Raw genomic sequence first — 15651 nt, 5'->3', positions numbered from 1 at the left:
GAAACTTTTCAAAATGCTCGCGCTTCAGTGGCCCTGTCGTGTGTGTGTGTTTGTGTGTTTGTGTGTGTGCACGCACATTTTAATTTGCTTGGTCGTCTTCGGTAGAGAGCAAATTTTGTGGGTGCTGCAGGCCATGGGTCGCTTGAACAAAAAAGGGGGGGAAATTTGCTGCTTGTTCCCGCAGCTGGACCAACCTACGATCCAAACCATGGTCCCATCGTGGCCTTCTTCCTCCTTCTTTGCAAGCGTCCAGGCGATTGAGGTTCTCCTGGGTCCCGATGGATGGAGGCTTCCCCAAATCAGCCCCTTGAAATCTCATCCGTTGTCGGAGGGGTGGGGGAGGCAGCTGAACACAGCAGCTGGGCTACAGCCTCTGAACCCTCTGGGACCGCCCCTGGCCGGTGTTCCTCGGAAGACACTATTTGCTGCTTCCAGTTTTGGGTTCCGGCTCCTGATGACTTCTCGGCTTCTCCTTCCAGGCCAGGCCCTTCGACGGGGGAGTTGGGTGGGGTGGGGGGGCTGAAGCATGAACCCCCACCCGCGGCGCATCCGCCTGAAGCCCTGGCTGGTGGCCCAGGTGAACAGCGGCCAGTATCCGGGTCTGCGCTGGGTGGACGCGGAGCAGAAGCGGTTTTGCATCCCCTGGCGCCACGCCACTCGGCACGTGCCCTGCCAGGATGACGAGAACACCATCTTTAAGGTGAACCCCCAGGGAGGAAGAGGGCAGGTTGGGGTTCACGTTGCCTGGGCACAAAGTTTGGGGGTGGCGGCGTGGAAGGGGAACGGCCAAGGTTTAAGTTGACTCTTGGGTCATCCTTTGTCAGGAAGGCAGACAGAAGTGGCCAGAACGGAGATTTTCATGACCGGCTAAGAATAACAACCACCCGATTTCAGATGGACCTCAATGTATGATCGGTTGCTTAGCAACAACCCCCCCCCCAAAAGTGCTTATAAACCAGTCCTGAAATTCCAATGGCTGACACCCCCCCCCAAGGGGTCTCATGACTTCATTTTAGGTATTCAGCCACCAACCCTGATGATGACTCTTTGTAGTGTCTTGCAGTCACGTAGCCACAATTTATTATATTTTTTGCCCAAGCCCAGCGTTTTACTTCCATTTTTGTCAAAAAAAAAAGCCCTCTAGAGCAGCGCCCCCCCCAACCTTTCTGGGGTTTTTTCTGGGGGGGAGGGAGAAGGGGGAAAGAGGAGATGGTTTTTGAGAGAGGGGTAGGCCCGCAGATGAGCCCCTGTCAGGCGCCAGACAGCCACTCCTGGAGCCCGGTTGCAAATAGGCCACAGACCGGTAATGGGCCACAGCCCATAGGTTGGGGATCAACGTCCTAGAGCAGGGCTAGGCAACCTTGGCTCTTTTATGACTCGTCGGACTTCAACTCCCAGAATTCCTGAGCCAGCATGAGGGAACTATGGCCCCTTTTGTGACTAGCGGACTTCAACTCCCAGAATTCCTGAGCTAGCATGGGGAAACTATGGCCCCCTCATGACTCGTGGACTTCAACTCCCAGAATTCCTGAGCCAGCCATGCTGAGGGGAAAGGGAGAGGTTTCCATGCTGAGCCATAGCCGGCTCAGGAATTCTGGGAGCTGAAGTCCACGAGTCATGAGGGGGCCGTAGTTCCTCATGCTGGCTCAGGAATTCTGGGAGCTGAAGTCCACGAGTCATGAGGGGCCCATAATTCCCCCTTGCTGGCTCAAGGAATTCTGGGAGTTGAAGTCCACGAGTCATGAGGGGGCCATAGTTCCCTCATGCTGGCTCAGGAATTCTGGGAGCTGAAGTCCACGAGTCATGAAGGGGCCATAGTTCCTCATGCTGGCTCAGGAATTCTGGGAGTTGAAGTCCACGAGTCATAAAAGAGCCAAGGTTGCTTACCCCTGGTTAGACCATCATGGGTAGGCTCCATTACGGTCATAAATTGAGGACTAACATATTTTTTTTAGCCAAATGCCGAATGATCAGAAAGAGTTTATATTGCAAATTGAAAAATAATTGTAGCGACAAAATCAATATTTATAGATAGGCCTTGACTTACGGCCAGAAGGGATCCCCAAATTTATGTTTGCCGAGTGAGGAAATTTGTGAAGTGAGCTTTGCCCCATTTTGCGACCTTTCTTGCCACAGACTTTAAGCGAGTCACCGCAGTTACTATGTTTAATAACACGGTTGTTAAGTGAATCTGCTTGTCAGAAGGTCGCAAAAAGGGCATCACGTGACCCCAGGAGGCTGCGACTGTCATAAATACGAGTCATTTGCCAAGCAGCCTGAATTTTGGTCACGTGACCGTGAGGACGTTGCCGCGGTCATAAGTGTGAAACATATGGTCCTAAGTGCCTTTTTCCAGCGCTGTTGTATCTAAATTAAACAAGCAGTTGGAAGTCAGTGGCTACTTATACTTCTTAGAAGCCTGTGCCTGTATTATTTACTAACAAATGGTTGTTAAGTTGTAACCATTTTGTTGTAAGTCGAGAACTACCTCACCAAAAAGAGAAACGGAATGAGCAGAGGTGAGCAAAAAAAGCAGCGGGAACTAAAGAAAAGTTCTGAATTCCTGACGGCTTCCCCAATGACTTTGCTTGTGGGAAGCTGGCAGGAAGCATCAGAAATCTCACGCTCTTTTCTTTCTGGCACGGACAGGCCTGGGCCAAAGAGACGGGCAAATACAACGAGGGCGTGGACGAGCCGGATCCAGCCAAGTGGAAAGCCAACCTGCGTTGCGCCCCTGAACAAAAGCCGGGAGTTCAGCCTGATCTACGACGGGACCAAGGACACGCCCATGCAGCCCTACAAGATTTACGAGGTCTGCGATGCACCCCTGCCGAACGGAGGTACCCGCTGGCTTTGCAGTTTCGTTGCTTTGTCGCCCAACTGGGGGCGTTCGGGGACCCATGGATTCTACGCTGCCCCGTCACAAGGGGGCCCCTCCACCCACACACCCAAAAGGTTGCAGAGATTGCTGCATGGAAGTTATGCTCATCACACACACACACCACACACACACACTCCTCTCCTTTCCTTCTCCTCTCCTTCACCTCCTCTTCCTGTCTTCCTTCCTTCCTTCTCTTCCTTCTTCCCTCCCTTTTCTTCCCTTTCCTCTTTCCTTCTCTTCTCCCTCCTTCTCTTCCCTCCCTCTTCCCCCTTCTCCCTCTTTTCCTTCTCTCCTTCCTCCCTTCCTATTTTCTCCTTCCTTCCTTCCTCTTTCCTCCGTCCGTCCCTCCCTTTTTCTTTCTTTCTTTCTCTCTTTCTCTTTCCTTCCTTCTTTCTTTTTCTTTCTTCTTTCTTTCTTTCTTTCTTTTTTCTTTCTTTCTTTCTTTCTTTCTTTCTTTCTTTCTTTCTTTCTTTCTTTCTCTTTCTTCTTCCTTCCTTCCTTCCTCCCTCCCTCTCTCTCTCTCTCCTCTGCTCATTATTGTCTGCTCAGACACGTTGGGCAGGTTCTGAAAGAGCTATAAAACCTGCTGATCCTGATGGATTGAGGGCCTCCTTCTTCTCGCTCTTTCGGTTCCATGCAGGCTCTCCAAAAAGGCACCGGCTGTTCTCCTTCCCCACCGCTTGGCCTCTCCCATCCCCTGCAGCCTTCCACAAATCAAGACAAGACAAAATGGCGGCACAGGGATTCCCTCTCCATCCAACATTCCTCCCCTCCATTCCTCTCCTCTGGGTTGGAAACATGGCAGCCTTTTATCCACGGCGCAATCGAAGGGCTGATTCGGTCAGTCCTCGACTTACAACCGTTCGTTTAGTGACCGACGTTTACAACGGTACTGGGGGAAAAAAGGGACACGACTGTTTCTCACACATACAACCTTTGCGGCGTCCCCACGTGACTCACCTTACGACGGTCGCAGTGTCCCAGAGTCACCGGATTCCCCTTTTGCGACTTCCTGACGTGCAAAGCCAACGGGGGAAGCCGAATTCACTTAACGACGGTGCGACTAACTTAACAACTGCAGTGGTTCGCTTGCGGCAGGAAAGGTGGCAAAACGGGGAACACTCCCTTAACCATTCTCTCAGCTCAATTGCAGTCGTAAGTCGAGGACTAAAAAAAGAGCGCTAAACCCGCTCTCGAAAGGAGCCTTACCCCCGCCCCCCGGCTGTTATTTGGGCTCTTTCCAAATCCGTGTCCAAAAGAGGGTTGAGGAGCAGCCGGTCTGTTGGGGGAGGGACCTTTACTTCTTGCCTTTCCGTGCCATTTCACCGGGTCGCATTTTCCGTGCAAAATCCTCACCCAGAGTCAGAGGGGAGTTGTGCAGGTGGAGAAGCCCACCTGTGTTCACAGCCACGTCCCAAAATGCTTTTTTTCCAAAGGGCAACTGGGTGTTGTTGTTTTTTTGTTGTTTTTTCCTTGAAGAGGTCTCGCTTCTCATCCAGGAAGCTTCTTCAGTTCTGCACAAGCCGCTAGAACCGAAAAAGCTTCTTGCATGGGAAGTGAAACCTCTTCAAGGAAAAAAAAACAAACCAAGTCCAGTTGCCTTTTGAGGGGTTAAAAAAAAGCACCTTTGGGACAACCGTGACCTGGTGGACATTTAGTGGCCACTAGTTAAAACTCGCCTCGTCCTTCATCCTAGTTCGAGAGAGGGCTTGGCGGATCTTCTCACGCTGGCTGTAAAGCGGGGATGGGGGAGGAGGGACTGTCAGACCTACCACAACCTAAATCTCTAAATAGGGAACAATCCTTGGCTCCATTTGTTGAGAATAACAACAACAACGACAATAAAGTTGGAAGGGACCTTGGAGGTCATCTAGTCCAACCCCTGCTCAGGCAAGAAACCCTATACCATTTCGGACAAATGGCTGTCCAGTCTCTTCTTGAAAACTTCCAGTGTTGGAGCATTCACGCTTCTGGAGGCAGGTTGTTCCACTGGTTAATTGTTCTAACCGTCAGAAGTTTCTCCTTAGTTGCAGGTTGCTTCTCTCCTTGACTAGTTTCCATCCGTCGCTTCTTCTCCTGCCTTCGGGCGCTTTGGAAGATAGCTTGACTCCCTCTTCTTTGGGGCAGCCCCTGAGATACTGGAAGGCTGCTATCCTGTCCCCCCTCGTCCTTCTCTTCTTTAAAGTAGACATACCCAATTCCAGCAACCGTTCTTCGTATGTTTTATCCTCCGGTCCCCTGATCCTCTTCGTTGCTCTTCTCTGCACTCTTTCCAGACTCTCAACATCTTTTTTATATTGTGGTGACCAAAACTGGATGCCGGATTCCAAGTGAGGCCTTACCAAGGCCTTGCAAAGTGGTATTAATACTTCACATGATCTTGATGTCAAGCGCGTTGCAGCATTGCAAAACCAGAACCGAGAATCACCCGCCCAAAGCCCCGAGTTCTACTTTTTCCCTCCCTTAACTTTCTCTCATTGTCCACCCGGCTGTAACCAATCAGGATCGGGCAAAATGTCTCCATCGCGGTCAGTCCAGGCATGCCGTTTGGTAGGTGGCCCCTTCCTTCTCCCAGGTAGGAGGCCTTGAGGCAGCTTCTCCGGGCGATGCAGCCTTTACTTCCGTTTCCCCAAGCATCCCTCCTTTCCTTCCCGCTCCCCACAGTTGGTGGCAGTTTGTCACCACCCAGCAGTGAAGCGTAAGGTGGCAACTAACCGGGATGCCATGTGGGGAAGTCCTCTGTCCTTGTCCCTAACGTTTGTGAGGACCCCTTGGCTCCAGAGACAACACACCTGCGACCCTCACGACAATTTCAAACTCTGAAGAACTCTCCGTAACCCTCTGCTTTTGTCTTCAGAGAGCTTTGCTGGAGAAGACCGTGGGGGATGTGAAGAAGAGGAGGAAGGTGAGATCTGGGGTCTTCCTAGCCTTCTTTGGGGCAGATCTAGGGGGGACGATGATGATGATGATTATTTTGCACTCCATGTGGAAATAGCAAAGAATATAGATTGGTGTCTCTTAGACTTGCGGGTATGACCTTCTGTGGTGGGCTTGGCTGATGTCAGGAGAGAAAAGAACACACACACACACACATGTTGTGTTTCTGCATCTCGATCCTGCTGTATTTAGTGCTCTGCAAGCCACCTTCAAACCAGCATGCCTAGAGTTCCCCTCTGTTGTGGGGGCTAAACTCCAGGTCACCTGGGTTGGGCTCTAATCTTGGATCTGGTTTTTTTTATTTATTTAGTATTTTTTTTGTGTGCACCACCCAGAATCCCTCTGTGTGGGAGACGGTGGTTCCAAAAAGAGAGAGAGAGAGAGAGAGAGAGAGAGAGAGAGAGAGAGAGAGGGGGATATAGATTAAGATTGAGAGAGAGGGGGAGGGGGGAGGGGAGGGAGAGAGAGAGGATCCATAGATAGGCTGGATGGAGAGAGAGAGAGAGAGAATAAATGCAGAGGCTGACAAATAGATAAATAGAGATGGACAGCTAGAAAGATAGAGGTAGATAAATTCATTTATTTAAATTTATTGATTTAAATATTCACAAAATTGTATTTAAATAAAAACACATTTAAATGAATGAATTTATCTGCTAGAAATGGGAAGCCAGAGTTGAAAGATGTTAAGCTTGGAGTGAGGAGGCATGACGGAGCCCTTTGGCCGATTTAGAAAAAAAAACCCTCCCACTCCCCCCTTCCCCTCTCCCTCCCTCACTTCCTCTCTCTCCCTCCCTCCCTCTCTCCCCCTCCCTCTCCTTTTCTCTACCTCCCTCCCTCTCTCTCCCTCTTTCTCCCTTTCTCCCTTCCCTCCTCTCCCTCCTTCTCCCTCCTTCCCTCTCCCTCCCTCTCCCTCTCTCCCTCCCTCTCCCTCTTTCTCCCTTTCTCCCTCCTCTCCCTCTCTTCCTCCCTCTCCCTCCCCTCTCCCTCCTTCCCTTTCCCTCCCTCTCTCTTTTCTCTTCCTCCCTCTCTCTCTCCCTCTCTCCCTCCCTTTCTCCCTCTCCCTCCCTCTCTCCCTCTTTCTCTCTCCCTCCCTTTCTCCCTCCTTCCTCCCTCTCCCTCCCTCTCTCCCTCCCTCTCCCTCCTTCCTTCTCTCTCCCCCTCCCCTCTCCCTCTCTCATCTATCCATCCCATTTAGGAATGCATTCATAGATGTATAAGTAAAAATTGGGAAACAATTTAAAGAGATGTACTTAAATTTATTTTACTTAGAATTTAAATAAATTGATTTACGGTAAATTGTGTTTTAAAATGTTTACTCATCCATTGATCAATGCCTTCCCAGATGGGATGGATAGTAGAGGGAGGGGGGAGGGGGGAGAGTGATGGCTTGATTTCTCAATTGGCGAAAGGCCCCTCGCCCCCTCCCGCCGACCCTTCCCTCTCTTAGCGTGGTAGACTTGCCTGGTGCCTGGGTGCTCCATTCCGGGGGCAAGAAGCCACTCTGCTTTGCCCTCAGCCCCGCCCTGGCTCAGGCGCTCGGCTCCTCCAGATGGGACGCGGTCGGTTTCCTGTCACTGACTGTGCCTTTTCCTTTGATTGCAGCTGCAGAAAATGATGCCCACCTTGAGAATCGCAGGTGGGTCCTTGGCAGCCCCCAGAAGAGGGGGGGAGGGGGGAGGGCAGCCCGGAGGGAGGGGCAGGGCGGAATTGTTCCCAATCTCTCCTGCTGGGCGGGGCCTCCAACTTTTTTTCTAAAGAAGAGCCCGTTTCAGGTCGTGGTTAGGACGCTGGCCTAGAAACCAGGTGACGGTGAGTTCTAGTCCACTTTAAGCATGAAAGCTACCTAGGTGACTTTGGGCCAATCACCAGGCGACAGTGAGTTCTAGTGCCACCTTAGGCACGAAAGCCAGCTGGGTGACTTTGGGCCAATCACCAGGAGACAGTGAGTTCTAGTCTGCCTTTGGAATGAAAGTTGGCTGGGTGACTTTGGGCCAATCACCGGGAGACAGTGAGTTCTAGTCTCACTTTAGACGTGAAAGCTGACTGGGTGACTTTGGGAAAATCACCAGGCGACAGTGAGTTCTAGTCCCGCCTTTGGAATGAAAGTTGGCTGGGTGACATTGGGCCAATCACCAGGAGACGGTGAGTTCTAGTCTTGCCTTAGACATGAAAGCCAACTGGGTGACTTTGGGCCGATCACCAGGCGACGGTGAGTTCTAGTCCTGCCTTAGGCGTGAAAACCAGCTAGTTGATTTGGCCCAGTTCCTTTCTCTCAGCCCAGCCCACCTCCCAGGGCTGTTGTTGGGGGGAAAACAGGAAGAAAGACAATTACGTACATTGAGTCCCTTGTACAGTAACAAAGGTGGGATATAAATCACGCCAAAAAAGAGAACTACCTTCGGACCGCCCCCCCCGTACGGAAACGACACCCTTGCCATCCTTCCGTTTTGACCCCGTTTCCTGGGTCACTCCCTACAGTGTCCGCTTCTCTCATTCCAGATCCGTCACAACGCGGCAGAACCCCTGCCTCCGTACCCGTGGCTCAAACAGGAGACCCTTTACTCCAACCCGTGTGCCAACGAGACCTTCCCCCCACTTGGCTCCCCTGGAGGTCGGGGCCTGTGCCCCCGGTACCGGCGCCCGTGGGGGCCTTCGCGGTAGGAGGGGAGCCGCCGGTGCCCAACTTTGGCGAATCTGCAAGCCGGATGTCGCTGGTGGCGGAGAGCATGTCCATGCCGGGCCCCCTGGCGCCTCTGCCCGAGGGGGACGGTCCGGGAGCCCCCATGGAGCAGTTCATCCCGAATTTATTGATCAGCCCTCACATGCTGCCACGTAAGCACTTTTATGGCCGTGCACTATGGGAATGGGAGAGGAGAGGGGAAAGGGGAGCGGGTCCTCTGTCGGCTGCATTCACACGACCCACTTCAGCCAAAGTGCCAACTGTGGCATTTGCACAGAATGCCCATGTTGGCTAGCAGCCCAGGGGGCCCTCGTCTTACATGCGTTCATTTAGCGACCGTTCAAAGTTACAAACGGCACTGGGAAAGGGACAGGACTGTTTTTCACGCTTAACGACCCCTGATCAAAATTCGGACACTTGGCAACTGACTCGTATTTACGACGGTCGCAGCATCCCGGGGTCGCGCGATCCTCTTTTGCAACCTTCTGACAAGCAAAATCAATGGGGGAAGCCCAATTCAGTTAATGACTGGGTTACTAATTTAACAACTGCAGTGATTCACTTAACAACCCTAGTCAAAATTTGGACACTTGGCAACTGATTCATATTTATGACGGTTGAGGCATCCCAGGGGCGTCCCGGGATCTCCCTTTGCGATCTGACAGGCAAAGTCCTTGGGGGAAGCCAGATTCACTTAACGACCGGGTAGCTAACTTAACAACTCCAGCGATTCACTTAACAACGGTGGCAAGAAAGGTCGTAAAATGGGGCAAAAATTCACTTCACAAATGACTCACTTAACAGAAATTCTGGGCTCAGTCGTGGTTGCTTGAGGACTAGAGTACCTATAATAGAAACATAAAAATTAAGGGCAGAAAACGACCTAGGGGGCCCTTGAGATCATCCTATTTTTCTTTTTAATTTGCTTATTGATTCATTATTTTTAATTCTTATTTTAATATTTTATTCTTTTTGTTTTCATTTTTAATTTTTGTCAGACAACGGACGTGTGCTTATTCCAACTGGGTTTAACCTCAGTTCTTCAGTAACTCAGTTCCGATTAACCTCAGTTCCTTTTTTTTTTGGTGGCTTAGCGTGTCCTACGAAGCAACTAATCTTGATTAGTGGCTGGTTTACGCTCCTATGAAGACCCAGGAAATGGTTAATTCAGGAACTGGGGTTAGAGCAGGTTGTGTGAAGCCAGCCTCAATGACAGATAGTTTCGACTGACATCCACAACGGTGTCCCAGATTTAGGGGGTTAAGCCAGACCGTGGTTAAGCGGGTTTTGCCTCGCTTTACGACCTTCCTTGCCACCATTGTTATGTGAATCACTACAGTTCTACGGTTAGTCACGCGGTTGTTAAGCGAATCCGCCTTCCCTCCCCCTTGACGTCGCTTGTCGGACGTTTGCAAAAAGGGGATCACGTGACCCCAGGTGACGTTGCAGCCGTCCTCAGTACACACCAGTTGCTGAGCTTCTGAATTTTGATCACGTGACCGCGGGGATGTTGCGACGATTGCAAGCGTGAAAAACGGTCCTAAAGTCATTTTTTAGCGCCTTTGTAACTCTGAACAGTCAGTAAAGGAATTGTCGTAAGTCGAGGACAATCTTAAACTCACTGACACTTTGCACGGTTGCGGCCTCTATCTTGGCTTTTTGGACCGTGCCTTGCAGACTCCCCCCACCCAAAGGGCTTTGAGTTTGGGAGGGGGGTCATCCTTCCTGGTTGCCCCTCTTTGACCCTGCCACCGATGTCCTGTTTCCCCTTTGACCAGGGCTAGGCAACCTTGGCTCTTTTAGGACTCGTGGACTTCAACTCCCAGAATTCCTCAGCCAGCATGGCTCAGCTTGGAAACCTCTCTCTTTCCCCTCAGCGTGGCTGGCTCAGGAATTCTGGGAGTTGAAGTCCACGAGTCCTAAAAGAGCCAAGGTTGCCTAACCCTGCCCCAGCCAGCCAGGAATTCTGGGAGTTGAAGTCCACGAGTCCTAAAAGAGCCAAGGTTGCCTAACCCTGCCCCAGCCAGCCAGGAATTCTGGGAGTTGAAGTCCACGAGTCCTAAAAGAGCCAAGGTTGCCTAACCCTGCCCCAGCCAGCCAGGAATTCTGGGAGTTGAAGTCCACGAGTCCTAAAAGAGCCAAGGTTGCCTAGCCCTGCCCTTGACTCTCCGTGTCGTCTCCTTCTCCTCCTCTTCCTCCTCCAGTGACCGACCTGGAGATCAAATTCCAGTACCGGGGACGTCCGGTAGGGGCCCTGACCATCAGCAACCCCCACGGCTGCCGCCTCTTCCACAGCCACCTGGAGCCCACCCAGGAGCAGGTGGAACTCTTCGGCCCGGTGACGCTGGAGCAGGTCCGCTTCCCCAGCGCCGAGGCCGTCCCCAACGAGAAGCAGCGCTACTACACCCACCAGCTACTCGACGTCCTGGACCGGGGACTGATCCTGGAACTGCAAGGCCAGGACATTTACGCCATCCGGTTGTGCCAATGTAAAGTCTTCTGGAGCGGTCCGTGTGCCCGACAGCTGCCCGGGCCCAATCCTATTGAGCGGGAGAAGAAAGTCAAACTTTTTAGCCTGGAGAGTTTCCTCAACGGTGAGAGTAGGCTCTTCGTTCATTGTGTCGGGGCTGCTGGGAAGAGGAGGAGGATGGGCTTTGTAGTTCCAGCCCGCCCCAGAGACGGTCTGGAGGGAGACTGCGTGGCAGAGGAGAACATTTTAGGAGACTTGGCGATGGATGCTCTCCTTCAGCATGGAGAAGATGTTGGTTTTGTGTTGACAGGTTTTCAAGAGTCGTAGACAAGAGCGTGTCGTGTTAGAACAGTTTTTTGAACCTGGGCGACTTTTAAGACTTGGGGACTTCAACTCCCAGAATCCCCCAGCCAACAAGGATGGCTGAGGAATCCTGGGAGTTGAAGTCCACAAGTCTCAAAGTAGCCAGGTGTCTCTCAACCTTGGGAACTTTAAGAGGGGAGGACTTCAACTCCCAGAATCCCCCTGCCCGCATGGATGGCTGAGGAATCCTGGGAGTTGAAGTCCACAAGTCCAATTTCAGTCTTCATTTGGATACAGCCAGCTCTACGCGATGGAATCACGGCTCTTCATGTCAAAATTTCCCAGTTAGGAAGGACATTTCCCCCTCCACCCCGACATTTTTTCCAAGTTTCCTTCTGTCCCCGCTCCCCCCACGGCTTCTGCTGCCTTCAAGGTAACTTCGAAAGTTGATATTTTTTTCCCCCCTCTCGCTGGGACATGTTTTTAATTTTTAATTTTTCCCTTCCTGCAGGACTCATCCTGTTCCAGAAAGGCCAGTGCCCGACGCCGCCTCCCTACGAGATTTTCTTCTGTTTTGGGGAAGAATGGCCGGATCGGAAGCCCAAAGAGAAAAAGCTGATCACGGTCCAGGTGGGTTTATTTCGGGAGACTTGCGTTAGGGAAAAAGTCCGAACCCCGGTGACAGGTTTGCAAGTTTACGATGACAGGTAGTCCTTGACTTACCACAGTTCATTTAGTGACCGTTCCAAGTTACCATGGAAGTGAAAAAAGTGACTTATCAGCATGTTTCACACTTACGGCCGTTGCAGCATCCCCCAGGGGCCACGTGATCAAAATTCGTACGTTTGGAAACCGACTCGCATTTATGACAGTCGCCGCGTCCCCGGGGTGTGTGTGTGTGTGTGTGTGTGTGTCACGTGATCCCCTTTTGCGACCTTCTGACCAGCCGAGTCAATGGGGGAAGCAGGATTCACTTAACGACCGTGTTACTGAGTTAACATCTTAAGAACTGAGGTGTTTCAACGACCGAGGCAAGAAAGGTTGTAAAACAGGGCAAAACTCACTTGGCGACATTAATCTGGGGGCTCCATTGAAGTTGTAGGTCGAGGACTATCAGTGGACCTGGAAATGGTATAGGATTTCCTGCCTGGTCAGGGGGTTGGACTAGATAACCTCCAAGGTCCCTTCCAACATTATTATTATTATTATTATTATTATTATTATTATTATTATTATTATTATTATTATTATTAATTTATTTTATTATTTTATTTATTTTTATTTTATTTTATTTTATTCTATTTTATTATTTTAGTTTATTTTATTTTATTTTATTTTATTATTTTATTTTATATTTATTTATTTGATTGATTGATTGATTGACAGAGGACAGGAAGGCCTGGAGGAACATTGTCCATGGAGTCGCAATGGGTTGGACACAACTTCACAACTAACAACAACAACAATTTACTTATTTGTTGTTATTATTATTTATGACAAACGCAGTGTCCCCAGGTTGTTTTCCTATTTCCTAACCGCGACTGCTTTTAATAATAACAATAGTTATATTATTATTACTATTATTACTATTATTGTTGTTGTTGTTATTATTATTATTATTATTATTATTATTATTATTATTACTATTACTATTACCATGACATATTGCAATTGGGACTGGAATTTCCACTGCTAAGCAAGACAGTTTTTCAGTGAGTCTTGCTCGATTTTATGAGCTTTTTTGCCACGGTCATTAAATGAATCATGCAGTTGTTAAGTGAATCTGGCTTCTCCCTTTCTTGTTGGGAGCCGACAGAGGTCACAAATGGGAGATCACGTGACCTCAGGAAACTGCAGCTGTCGTGCATCCCTGCCGGTTGCCAGGAGGCCAGATTTTTGACCACATCACCACAGAGATGCTGTGTGGGTCGTAACTGCGAGGATCAGTTATCTAAGACACACTTTTCAGCGCAGCAGCAACTTCGAACAGTCACTAAATGAATGGTTGAAAGCCGGCTTACGACCAGAATGGCCCAAAATTTATGTCACTAAGCAAAACATTTGTTAAGTGAATTTTGCCTCATTTTATGACCTTCCTTGCTACCGTTTTTAAGTGAATCTGTTGTAATTAAGTTAGTCACACGGCTGTTAGGTGAATCCACCTTCCCCCACTGATTTTTTTTTGTCAGAAGGTCGCAAAAAGGGGATCATGTCACACACACACACACACACACACACACCCCGGGGATGCTGCGACCGTCATAAATGCGAGCCAGTTGCCAAGCGTCCGAATTTTGATCACGTGACCACGGGGAGACTGACAATGGTCGCTTAGTGTGAAAAAGAGTCTTAACTCACTTTTTTCCAGTGCCGTGGTAACTCTGAACGGTCACTGAATGAACCGTCGTAAAGTCAAGGACTGCCTGAAGTAGACTTGAGCAGATGGGAAGAGATGAATTAAGCCAGGGCTAGGCAACCTTGGCTCTTTTATGACTCGTGAACTTCAACTCCCAGAATTCCTGAGGCAGCCACGCTGAGGGGAAAGGGAGAGGTTTCCAAGCGGAGCCATGCTGGCTCAGGAATTCTGGGAGTTGAAGTCCACAAGTCATGAAGGAGCATAGTTCCCCCATGCTGGCTGAGGAATTCTGGGAGTTGAAGTCCACAAGTCATGAGGGGGCCATAGTTCCCCCATGCTGGCTCAGGAATTCTGGGAGTTGAAGTCCACGAGTCATGAGGGAGCCATAGTTCCCCCAGGCTGGCTCAAGAATTCTGGGAGTTGAAGTCCACGAGTCATGAGGGAGCCATAGTTCCCCCATGCTGGCTCAGGAATTCTGGGAGTTGAAGTCCACGAGTCATGAGGGAGCCATAGTTCCCCCATGCTGGCTCAGGAATTCTGGGAATTGAAGTCCACGAGTCATAAAAGAGCCAAGGTTGCCTACCCTTGAACTAAGCAGTCATTCACAACATCGGCTGCCTTTTGATCAAATCCACCGGCGGAAAAAAGGCCCCAGCCTTTAGCTCCCAGAATCCTCCTGACTGCTGGAGGGAATTTTGGGATTGCTGGACGCGGTAGCTGAGAAAAAGCTCTTCCTCCCCCCGTCTTCTCTCTGACACACAGGTCGTCCCCGTCGCCGCCCGGCTCCTTTTAGAAATGTTCTCCGGAGAGTTGTCCTGGTCGGCCGACAGCGTCCGCCTGCAGATCTCGCACCCGGACCTCAAGGACAAGATGGTTTCCCAATTCAAAGAACTGCACCAGCTCTGGCAAAACCAGCAAGGCATGCAGGTCGCCCAGTTGGAGCCGGGGGGACCCAGCAGCTGGGAAATGCAGACCGGGGGCAGCGGCATGCAGCAGTGAGACGCCACCGGACCAGCCCCCGCCCCAAATCTCCCATCCGGTGGGATCTGGACAGCAGCCCCCCCCAAAGTCCGGCAAGGACCGTCTCTAATCAACCAGCCCCATTGAGTCGTTCCAGGGGAAGGGGACCACGGGAAGGGGTTGCAAGCCCCTTGCAAGGAAATGGCTCCCTGCGACACCCAGTGCCTCTTTTAGGGAAGTCCACGGGCACCCCAGAGGTCACTTAGAAGAGGAGGAGGAGGAGGGCTGGCCAGCCTCTCCTGCTGCAAAAAAGGAGAGAAGCCAGGAGGTGTCACGTGGGGGGGGGGCGGCATCAAAAGAAAAAAAACCTTGAACTCTGAACCAAACCTGGCTTCGGTTTCGGAAGCAACGCGCTTCGCCTTTTCGCCAGGATTGATGGCTAGAAGAGTGGGATTAAGAGTTTTGGGGTCCCTGATGGTTTGTAGGCTTGGGGCCTGGAGGAGAAAAACCCGGCAGCTGAAATGAAGACCCCACCCCACCTCACCCCTCCTCCTTCTTCTGAGCCCTTCCGCCATTGTGTCCTTCGAAGCCTTCCTGGCTTAAGATGTTTTTATCTTTTTAAGCGGAACGTCCTCAACCTTGACAGGGGGGGGGCGGGGGGAATGGAGACGTCGGCGCAAGGACCTGGCAACTTTGAAAAGAAAGAACCGTGATTTAAAAAATTCCCAGGATTCAGAAAGCTGCTTAGACCCCAGAACCTCTCAAGGTGATGGCTGCGGTCTTTAAGCTCCATCTTAAAAGGTGTTCCATAAAAACCTAGGGCTGGGAGGGACCTCAGAGGCCTTCTAGTCCAACCCCCGGCTCTAGCAGACCGTCTGCCATCGTGTCCTCCTGACTCATCCCTGTTTTGGAACCCTTTTCCTAGAGGTTCCAGTTGAAGAGCAACCATTGAATATCAGGGGTAGGCAACCTTGGCCCTTTTATGACTTGTGGACTTCAACTCCCAGAATTCCTGAGCCAGCCATGCTGAGGGGAAAGGGAGAGGTTTCCATGCTGAGCCA

General features: G+C 50.8%; 1 protein-coding gene across 1 annotated transcript; it reads left to right on the top strand.

Moving 5' to 3' along the window:
* The first annotated feature begins 482 nt into the window (after nt 1-482).
* LOC310650545 (interferon regulatory factor 5-like) lies at nt 483-15651 on the top strand. Its single transcript, XM_083380110.1, is given in 11 exon segments — nt 483-700; nt 2650-2733; nt 2735-2840; nt 5739-5785; nt 7424-7457; nt 8321-8328; nt 8330-8428; nt 8431-8653; nt 10706-11095; nt 11786-11904; nt 14393-15651. Coding segments are annotated over 11 exon segments (1521 nt in total). The 5' UTR covers nt 483-526; the 3' UTR covers nt 14630-15651.

Source organism: Vipera ursinii (genome assembly GCF_947247035.1).
Source record: "Vipera ursinii genome assembly, contig: scaffold_178, whole genome shotgun sequence".
Lineage (NCBI taxonomy): Eukaryota > Metazoa > Chordata > Lepidosauria > Squamata > Viperidae > Vipera > Vipera ursinii.
The sequence above is the reverse complement of the archived record's forward strand: the minus strand, read 5'-3'. Positions and strand labels throughout refer to the sequence as shown.